The following is an 11,346-nucleotide window of genomic DNA, read 5'->3' as shown; positions in this document are numbered from 1 at the left end:
AGCTTATTAAAAGTCGAACTCTAATCGTAACATCCAGTAAGCTCAGCGCTAATTACGAGTTCCGTTTATCAAAAACTTATCGGATTTTGATCCGTATGACATTTCACGATTCGTCGGAAATCGGTATAAAACCATATTAGTTAACCCCGCTTTATTTAAACGATCCCCCTAGATTCCACGTCTGCGTTTAATTTTTGTCCGCCTGAATCATCATTAACAATGACAGCTAGACTGAAATAGCCATATATATAGTTTCCATTTGTGTGCAGTATAATTTTTGACAGGTATTATTTTACTACTAGTTAAAATCATCTCTCACGATATATAACTTTAATAGAGTATAAAAATGTTTTAGATTTACTAAATACATTCGCCATTTAAACATACGCAAGTAAAATTTATAGTCAACCCAAACAAATAATGTATCTGGTTTTCTCCCTTTTCCCGAAATTTTTTGAAATCAGCACATCTTAGGTGCAAACATAACAGCCGTTCCAAAACAGTGCACAATACACTCTCACTAATTAATTATCAAACTTAAATTCGCGTGTTATTTTACGATCGTTTTATTGCGCGGTGTAACACTACCTCACTCTTCGACTGCTCACAGCAGAGTTATAAAAATAAAAGCAAAATAAAAGCGACGACCCTCACATTAAAAATATCTATTAGATAGAACTCGCAACGCCGCAACTTTTGAGGGGTCGCAAGGATTTTTCGACCCAGAAATAGAAAAGTTATAAAAAGTTTTCCCAAAACAACGTGGCACGCGGTCGGTGAAATCCGATTTTCCGCAGTGAGTGCGATACGTCGTTGGATAGCCCTCATCGAGCCAAACTCAGCGACGCTTCGAACTTGAAGAGTCGACCAACCGGAGAAGAGCTACGGGGACGGGAAGAATCCTGGAGGAAAGCGTACATATCTCGGGAACGGTGCGTCCTAGCCAAACTTTGACCCCATTCTATCAACATTGATAATATCCCTATAACAAAAAAAAAAATAAAATAATAATAATAATAATAATATTATTATTATTATTTTTTAATTTATTATTATTATTATAATAATAAATGAATAAATAAAGAAAATAATAATAATTCCCCCCTTATCCACAGTCCCCTCCCATAAATCCCCACAGGGCTCACCCTTCCCGATATACTTAATATTAAGTTAGAATTAAGATAATTTTTACCTTTTTTTTTGTTCCCTTTTGGGGACAGCTACTAGAATAAGTATAACTAATCTTTGACAAACTGACGGCTGTCACCCTATTGGGGACAGACCCTTAGACTAAGCAAAAACTTTTAAGTATTGTTATAGTTATAGAAAGTGAAATTGAGTATTGTCTAGTTTAACTTATTGACTGTCTAACACCACCCTTTTGGGAATAGACATTAGACTTCAAGACCTACTTTATATATATACATATTTGACATATTTGTATACATCGATTATCCTTTTGATTGACTTTTATAAACCCGTCTTATTGGACAGTGCTGTAAATTATTACTATTGTTATTTATTATATATAGTATAGGACTACTAGGATGTTTGGGTTGCGCACACCCACCAAACCAAACCCCTCGACATTCGTGGAGGTTAATAAACAAGATAGGCTTAGTGCACACACATCCGTAGTGGCCGCTGGTGTCAGGAAGAGCATTGATCAGTGGGAGGGGGTAACAATTGAGGAAAAGAAGGCGAGAACCCACATAAACTCAAAAACATATAAAAGCAAAGCTGCTGAGGCAACAGCCGTTCAACAAAGTGCCCTCGTCCAACTAGACGCTGCTCGTACTTTAAAGGGCGAAATTAAAATAGCTGTGACCACTGCTATAAAACGACTGTGTGAGCTAGTCAAAGAAGCAGAGGCCCAGTCAGTGGAGGGAAACGAGAAGAAGAAAGACAAAGAATACGAGGAAGAAAGAATAAAAGACAATGATAAAATTGATAGTACACGACAGGCGAAATCAAACGAGATGGATGACCAGCTGATAAGACTAGAGAAGGAGACTAAAAAATTAGAGGAAATTACTAAGCTACTTCAAGAAAATATTAGTGAACAAAATAGAAGGGAAAAGAGACTAGAAGAAAAAATAGAAGAACAGACAACAGTGGTGAGACAAGTGTTGGAGGAGAGACGATCCTATGCCAAGGTGGTAACGAGCGGAAAAGAAAGAAGCGAGAGGCCAACCAACGCAAAACACGGTGTTAACATGGAGAACAAACGTGTGGAGCTGCACTCCATGATAATAGCATCACGAAATGAAAAGGAAACGGGAGACCAAGTAATAAATAGAATCAGGGAAGCCGCAAATGTTAAAAAGGGAGGCATTAGAGTGGATATGATAAGAAAGATCAAAAATGGAAAAGTAATAATAGGATGTAGAGATCTAGAGGAAAAGGAGAGACTCAAGCAAAACTTAGAGAGTGAAAATGAACACCTGGAAGTAAAAGAAGTCGAAAACAAAGACCCACTAATCATCCTTAAGAATTTGCTGAATTACAATACAGAAGAGGACATAAAGCAGGCAATAAGAACACAAAATAGGAAAATAGTAGAACACATAAGAGAAGAAGACTGGAGGATGACCGAAAAATACCGTCGCAGAGCGAGGAACCCACATGAGGGTCATGTCATTCTTCAAGTCTCACCAAAACTATGGCAAGCTTTGACTAGTGCAGGAAAAGTGCATGTGGACCTTCAAAGGGTGTGGGTTGGGGATCAGTCCCCCCTGGTGCAGTGTATGAAATGTCTGGGATATGGCCATGGGCGTAAGCACTGCACGGAAGAAGACGATTTGGCCTGTGCCTGTGCCTACTGTGGAGGAACCCACATGCAGGAGAAATGTCCTAAATATAAAGCAGATGAAAAACCCACCTGTATAAACTGCAAAAGGGTTGGTCTCGAGAGACAAGACCACGGAGCCTTCGACGTGCATTGTCCAGTAAGGAAGAGGTGGGAAAGTTTGGCCAGAAGCAGAATAGCTTATTGCTAAGGTCCAGCAAAAGGTTAAACCGATAAAAATAGTGCAGGTTAACCTGCAAAGGAAAAGCCTTGCAATGAGCGAACTTATTTACGAGGCACAATCTAGAAAAATAACAGTCGCTCTAGTACAGGAGCCATACATTGGAGCCCTGGGCAGAGTGAAAGATTACAGTGGAGTGAGAGTGGTGCAGTGCCAGAATCCTCCGGCAGGTAAAGTTATAAAGGCAGCAGTGTTGATTTTTGACGAGGATATTGGTATTATCCAATACCCCGCACTAACAACAACCAATATAGTGCCTATTAAACTGAAGACCACGGCGGAGTCTGGCATTGCACTGATCTCATACTACATGGAACCAGACCCAGCGGATATAGAACCCTATCTAAAGCACCTGGAAACAACGGTGAATGAGCTCAAGAGAAGAATAGTCCTAGGAGGTGATGCAAATGCCAAAAGTCCGTGGTGGGGAAGCCCGAAAATAGACAATAGAGGACAAGCCTTTGGAAGTCTGGTAACTGAGCTTGGTCTGCACATACTGAACGATGGGCAGCAACCAACATTTGAGGTAATAAGGAGAGGAACCAGAATAGTCAGCCACATAGACATAACAGTGTGCACGAGTGACCTACTGGGAAAGATCGAAGATTGGAGAGTGGACATCGGAATGGTTTCTTCGGATCATAATGCCATACTATTCAAAATTAATGCAAACATACATCAAGGAATTCATAGAAGGAGTAAAACAAAAATTTACAATAGTAAAAAAGCTAACTGGGTAAAGTTCGAGGAAGAAATGTTGTTTAATATAGAAAATTTTCAGTTAACAGAAGAAGTCGTAAGAAAGTTAAATAAAGTTGAAGACTTAGAACAAATAGTAGAAAAGTTCACAGAAGTAGTAATCAAATCAAGTGATGTAGCAATTCCAAAAATTAAAACCGGGAAGAAAACTAAAATGGCTTGGTGGACCGAAGAACTACAGGTGCTCAAGAAACAGGTTGAGACTAGAAAGAGGAGGATAAGATGTGCCGCAGCACGCAGAAGGCCAGAGGTCGTAGGTGAATACCTTACATTAAAACAAGAGTATGAAAACCGGATCAAACAAGCCCAAACTGAGAGCTGGAAGAAGTTCTGTGAGAAACAGGAAAAAGAGACAATGTGGGAAGGTATATATAGAGTGATAAGAGGGACAGAGACCAGAGTCCAGGATATACCACTTTGCAGGGACGGTAGATATGTTAGTGAAAGGGAGTCAGCGGAGACCCTGGCAAGAACTTTCTTCCCGGAAGATACTAGTGAGGATGAAACTGAAGACCACGAATTGGTAAGAAGAAGAGCAAACACAGTAAACAAAGAGGAACATAACTTAGTCTATGATACCCCTTTCACAATGACTGAACTCGAAACTGCCGCTCTCAGTTTCAACCCCAGAAAGGCCCCCGGAGAAGATGGCATAACGGCGGACATAAGTTGGCACGCGATAAACGCGGCGCCTAACTTATTCCTCACCGTCCTAAACAAATGCCTGGAGCTAGGGTACTTCCCCAAATTGTGGAAAATTGCTACAATAATTGTATTGCGCAAACCGGGTAAGGCCGATTATTCAAACGCGAAGTCTTATCGACCCATAGGCTTACTACCTCTTCTAGGTAAAGTATACGAAAAGATGCTAATCGTTCGGTTAAAGTGGCATCTAGTCCCGAAAACCTCGAAAATCCAATACGGATTCATGCCCCAGCGGAGCACTGAGGACGCCCTATATGACGCAGTCACACATATACGCGCAAAGCTGAAACAAAAGAAGATACTAACCATCGTATCACTCGATATAGAGGGCGCCTTTGACAGCGCTTGGTGGCCGCAAATTAGAGTCCGCCTGGCAGAAGAACAATGCCCATTAAAACTAAGGAAAGTTATGGATAGTTACTTACATGAAAGACAAATTAAATTAACCTACGCTGGACACACGGTTGAAAAAGTTACTAACAAAGGCTGCGTTCAGGGTTCAATAGGGGGACCAACAATGTGGAATCTAATATTGGACCCGCTCCTCCAGGACTTGCAAAATAGTGGTGAGTACGTCCAGGCTTTTGCGGATGACATCGTTTTGATAGCGGAAGGAGAAACCGGTAGCGAGATCCAGCAGAAACTCAACCTAACATTGAACCGGATACATAGATGGGGTATCCTAAACAAACTGAAATTTGCGCCACACAAGACCAAAGCCATGGTGGTGACTCGCAAACTAAAATATGACACCCCACGGCTAAATATGAATAATGTACCGATACAGATGGATAACCACATCCGAATCCTCGGAGTTGATCTGGATTCTAGACTCACATTCAACAGACATGTGGAGAGAGTATGCCGGAAAGCCATTCAGATATATAAACAGCTGGCTAAAGCCGCGAAGATCGAATGGGGACTAAACCAGGAGGTTATCGCGACCACGTACACTGCCGTTATTGAACCAATCGTAATGTATGCGGCCGCGGTGTGGGCTCCCGCGACAAATAAAATCTGTGTACGGAAAAAACTAAACCATCTGCAAAGGGGCTTTGCCCAAAAAATTGCCAAAACTTATAGGACGACATCGTTACACGCGGCAACCCTACTGGCCGGGATACTTCCTCTAGACCTACGTATTCAAGAAGCCGCTGCCTTATACGAGATAAAAAGGGGAGTCAGCACGGAAATACTGAAGGAGGGCGAGGAATTAGAGAAGAGAGTGCGATATGTGGATCTCCCACACCCGGCGAAACAAACAAAACTTGACTATAAGATGCTCACAAATCCGGAAGAAATCGCAAGACACGGCGGCACACAAATCTATACGGACGGCAGCAAAACAAGTACAGGAGTGGGCGCCGCTTGGACAGAATGGAAAGATGGAATGGAAATAAACAGCAAGAAAATGAAGATGGCGCCCCACTGCACAGTATTTCAAGCCGAACTGATGGCACTACGGAACGCGACTAGCCACGTGGATAAAAACAAGCGCGACGTTAAAATATACAGTGACTCAAAGTCAGCACTAGATGCTATAGTGAGTGGACGATCTCTCGATCCCCAGGTAGCCGAGATCCGCCGGAGCCTGGAAGAGTGCCGGAGAACAGGAACTCATATAAGCCTCTTCTGGATAAAGGCGCACGTTGGTACGCCGGGGAACGAGAGAGCGGACACATTAGCAAAAGAAGCGTCGGAAAAACTAAGGTCAGAACCTGAATACGCTGCATACCCCCTGTCATATATTAAACATCAGATAAGGCAAAGGACTCTGGAAGTATGGAATGAGCGCTACCTGGGGGGTGAAACAGCTGGAACTACAAAATTATTTATAGGCAATGTTAAAACTGCGTATAAATTGGTAAAAGAGAAGCGTTTCACACCCCAGATGGCGCAAATTCTAACAGGGCACGGAGCCTTTGCATATTACCTGCACAGATTTAAAATTAGGACAAGCCCAACATGTGCCTGCAGTAATGAAGAGCAAACAGTGGAACATGTGCTTCTACACTGCCCTATATTCGCATCGTCCAGGCACGACCTGGAGCAACAAATACAGATGACTGTAGACCGTAACGGCCTACAGGACATATTAATAAAGCACAGACCGTGCCTGGAACGGTTCTGTGAAAAAATAGTTGTACATATAAAGGCGGCAAATAAAACAGAAAGAGCGGGTCTCGCGGGGAATTGCGCCCCGGCTCGCCCATGAATATTGTTAATAAAAATATTACCGATGTAGTCGGGGCGTAATTCCCGACGCGTTAAATAATATCAGTGAAATATAAAGTCCCTGGACACTATGGCAGGGGAGTAGATTGAAAATTATATATAAAAAAAAAAAAAAAAAAAAAAAAAACAAATAATGTAATCGCTATTATTGTTAATCTCACATGAACATTGTGTATGACGCCACTGCATTTTCATTAATTTCCGCCTTATCAATCTTCATTTGTGAGTGCTTTAAAGCTAATATTTTGATATTGATTCACATTTTCTCATCAAAAACAACTACGTTATAACTTTACTTTCAGCATATTGTATGGGTTATGCCTAACGTTATCATAATGGTCATATGTATCACATGACAAGAGAAAGATGTGGATAGTGACAAGAATCCACTACTGTATCGCAGCCAGGAGTTGGTAAAAGGGTTAAGGGGAAAACCACAGCGGAGAGTGTATAGTCTAGAGTTGCCCAGGATAAAAATAAATAAAGAGACCTACTTGTCCCGAGTCTCCCCACACTGAAGACCAGTGTTACCCCAGGTGAGGGCAATTCGATTGGAAATTTAAATTTCGTCTTACGGGAATATTTTGTTCTGTATAAATGTTGGAAGTGTTGTTGGGTCTCATAAATAAAAGGTAAACATTAATATTAATTGGGAAAGTTGTTTTTAAAGTGCATTCATCCGTCAAGTAAAGGTTACATCCGTTTTAAAGCTACATATACTATACTACTACATCTTAATCATAATATATATAAATCTCCTGTCACGATGTTTGTCCGAGATGGACTCCTAAACTACTTAACCGATTTTAAATTAAATTGGCACACCGTAAGCAATCTGGTCCAACTTAAGAGATAGGCTAGCTTAGATCTTTAATTATAGTCGCAATTTTATTTAATTGCAAATTATTTGATACAATTCTATGGCGCTGTGTTAAAACTACCAACCTTTCACATCAGTTCTCCTACAGTTTCCCTTGAATAGCTTACTACTATGTATAACAAAAACTTTAGCCACAGCAACGCTTGGCCGAGTCTGCTAGTATATTATAAATCTCCTGGCACGATGTTTGTCCGCGATGGACTCCTAAACTACTTATCCGATTTTAAATTAAATTGGCACACCGTTAGTAGTCTGGTCCAACTTAAGAGATAGGATAGCTTAGATCTTTAATTATAGTCGCAATTTCATTTTATTGCAAATTATTTGTTTATTATTTGATACAATTTTAACAGATGGCGCTGTGTTAAAAGTTTCACATAAGCTATCTACCTTTCACATCAGTTCTATAGTTTCCCTTGAATAGCTTACTTCTATGTAATGTAACAAAAACCGTAGCACGTAGTACAGCAACGCTTGGCCGAGTCTGCTAGTATACGACATGAATTAATGGACAGAAAGTGCTTCAACTATATTGTTAACATTTGTTATATATATTATGGGTTAATGTAATTGGGAATAATAAAATTGGTGAAAATTTAAGAAAAATGGATATGTCTTATGAATTACCCGCTAGAGCCAAAGACATCTTTTAAGTCTAAACATCTCATACGTTATAGAGTTTAGCACTTCGTATATGTTATGTTTGTAACCACTTTAGCGAAACTATTCTCCTGACTACTTGTGGGCCATTGTTTTAGCTGGGAATATAACGAATATAGAAATGTGAGGCTGAGCTAGAAGGTTGCGCCAGCGCCGCTGACTTTTCTTTTGTTTCTTTAGAGCAATCTCCAGGATTTACTCAAGTAACCATGACCTGTTAATGGACTCTGTGTACCACTGTCACAATTTCAGTTATCAATTAATGTAAGAAGATAGTTTAAAATGAACTGTCCTTGTACACAAATTCGGAAGAGTTTTATATGTTATATTAATTTATTGCAAAATTGATTAAACTTGACAGAATGTCAATTCCACTGTTCTTACTTATACATATTTGGATATTAACACAATGCTATTATGTTATTTATGTATATTGTATAACATCAAGAGAAAATTGTCATATTCTTGATCGTCATAAAATGCAAGTTGTGTTTAAGGCTTTGAATTGTAATTGTACCATTTTTGTTAATAATTTGTAAGAGGCATAAATTTATTTAAGCCTAAATGAAATTAATGTTTTATGAAAGTAAATAATACTTATATTCAATTTTTTGCATCCATTCGTTTATAAATTACATTTTTAGATATGGGTTTCCAGACACATCCCTCAAATAATATGTAAATAGAAAATTATAAAAATTGTAAACAACGGAATTTTCCCCTATTCTCGTTGGAATATTTCAGGTTTCGACGTGTAAATCCTGTCAACACATAAAGGGGCTCAGCCGTCAAAACCTTTCCGCTGTGTAAACGAAGTGAATAATGAAATCAACACGAATTTACGAAACAGCCATGTTGATGAAAATACTAACCTAAAAGGGTAAACAGTTTATAGTTTTTTTAACGATGCTACTGAATTGGGCAATGTGGCAAGAATTTCTTTTGAGAATATATTTTGTTTTTGATGCGCTACTTACCATACTTATAAAATAGAATAACCGACAAACGTGCATTTCATTTATTTTATTATATTCTTCAAGATTTTAAATTACGTGCGTCAAAGAATACAAATATATAACAAATTTATATATCAAATAGTTATATTTTACGTTTGTCAACAATTTAGAGACACAATTTATATATTTTGACTATTATAGGTTTGGTTTTACTTTAAGTTTATGATCATATTTGTGGTTCATACGTATTATGTACGTAACCGGAGTTGATTTAGCTAAAGTATCTTCCATATTAAGTAAGATGTCGTCTATGTCAACTAATTAACTATAGTTAATTACATACATTAAAAAAACATTATTTAAACATTATTTTAAAATAACGGATTTATTTATAAATCACCAGGGTATGGTTCTTTCGGGTAATAGCTCTACAAATCTTAACAATTGTTTTTAAAAATCAATATTGAGATTCTCAAATTGTGTTTTCGGCAACTTTGATTTGGTTCCCTTTGGAGTAAGTGATAATCAATTATTTATGTTGGCCTGTTAGATATTACCGGTGCTTTCCTCGAGTAAGTATATATGCTGTCATTATTAATTGTTAATACTATATTTATGATTGTCTGTTCGGTAGACAGTAAACATATATTTGTATTTTAGCTTCTTTTATAGATTTTTAGCAGTCAAGAGAAATTAATACAGGGATAGCTTTTTGATGAAAGAGTTTTAATTTACTACACGTAGTAATGATTGCTACTATTATAAAACTAAAAACTTGATAAAGTTAACTCGTTTGTGTAGGAGATTAAAAAGAAGGGCATTGAAGAATTACAAGTATTTTGGTAGCGATGTGTATGAAAATTTGATTTGAAGTCTTTACAATAGCTTCTAGGAAGGCTTTTAGGAAAATTGTTGCGTTGTCGATGTTCAAAAATAATGCAAAGATTTTCTTAGTTGCGATAATGACAACATATATATATACGATGTAACAACTTGAATATGACACATAAACTATAATCAAAAAAATCATACACATACTCATTTATTCCTACCACTTTAAATAAGAAGATTATTTAATTATTTCAATTTTAAATATGTACATATATTTTTAAGTTTCATTACGTCAAAGGCAGTTGCAGTTCCATCAAATTTCGTTGTGAGCCAAAAACTTTATTGATATGAATATTATGTTTATATAATATTTATATGATTAAAAGATACGCCGTAGTTTCTTGCCAGTTCTTCTGGGTCTTCGATTTAAGAACTGTTAGGAAATGTAAATTTGGCCGTATTTTTGTATTAGTGTCGTTCATTAGTAGTAGTCATTACCAAATTGATTAATATGTCAGCATAGGTCCGCTTGTCACGAGTCCTGATACATATCGTTCCGTAATGACATTAACCTTAAAGCCTTTTTTAAGATGAAGATTTTAAGGTATATTGATATGAAATTAAGTTTTTCTTCCCTAAATCGTTATATTTTCAAAATAAAAAAGGTCACAAAGTTAAACGAAAAACATCTCTAGTCGAATCATAGACTCGCGTCGTCTTTCCGTTGTTTCTTCTTTTGTTTTATCTCCTAAATAAAGTTCCCTTTAGCATAAACATATAATGTCATGAAATAAACGTATGGAATTTTGTTCGTATTTTGAACTACATATTCAAATGTGAATGCAATTTTGTTTTATCGTTTTTAGTTCGAATATGGAGCGGTGCTCACATTGTCATACAAAAACAATAACTGCCGTTACAGAAGGTACCTCTGTCAGGTATGTCACGTGATTTGTAAAGGATCTTTCATGTCAACAAAGCCTGGACGTTTTGTGATGATAGACGAATATTTTGTCTATTGACTGAGTTTTACGTAAAGCGTTCCATATGTGTTTGTGAGGTTAGAGAGGTTTTGTATATATACCTCGATAGAGATTTTGAACATGTAAATATTTTTTTTGCATAATTATATGATCTTGGTATAAATAGTGATATTAATGAAGTTTATATAATAATAATTGATTATGTTACAAGCTAACAAGAACGTAATACAAAATAGATATCATTGATTACAAATAATAAACACCATTACGAAGTTATTAACATTAATTATAATCTATTTCAAATACAT

General features: G+C 37.5%; 1 protein-coding gene across 1 annotated transcript; it reads left to right on the top strand.

The window, feature by feature from the left end:
• Positions 1–1,890: 1,890 nt before the first annotated feature.
• On the top strand, positions 1,891–3,049 carry LOC123690537. Its single transcript, XM_045633945.1, has one exon. The coding sequence runs from the start codon at positions 1,980–1,982 to the stop codon at positions 2,997–2,999; it is 1,020 nt and encodes a 339-aa protein (XP_045489901.1). The 5' UTR covers positions 1,891–1,979; the 3' UTR covers positions 3,000–3,049.
• The last annotated feature ends 8,297 nt before the right edge of the window (positions 3,050–11,346 follow it).

The sequence above is a fragment of the Pieris rapae genome, chromosome Z (genome assembly GCF_905147795.1).
Source record: "Pieris rapae chromosome Z, ilPieRapa1.1, whole genome shotgun sequence".
Taxonomy (NCBI): Eukaryota; Metazoa; Arthropoda; class Insecta; order Lepidoptera; family Pieridae; genus Pieris; species Pieris rapae.
This window is presented reverse-complemented; position numbering and strand designations above follow the sequence as displayed.

What these genes read in the sequence shown, in the direction of transcription:
- LOC123690537 (XM_045633945.1), top strand. Translation starts at nt 1,980, where the DNA reads ATGGATGACCAGCTGATAAGACTAGAGAAGGAGACTAAAAAATTAGAG.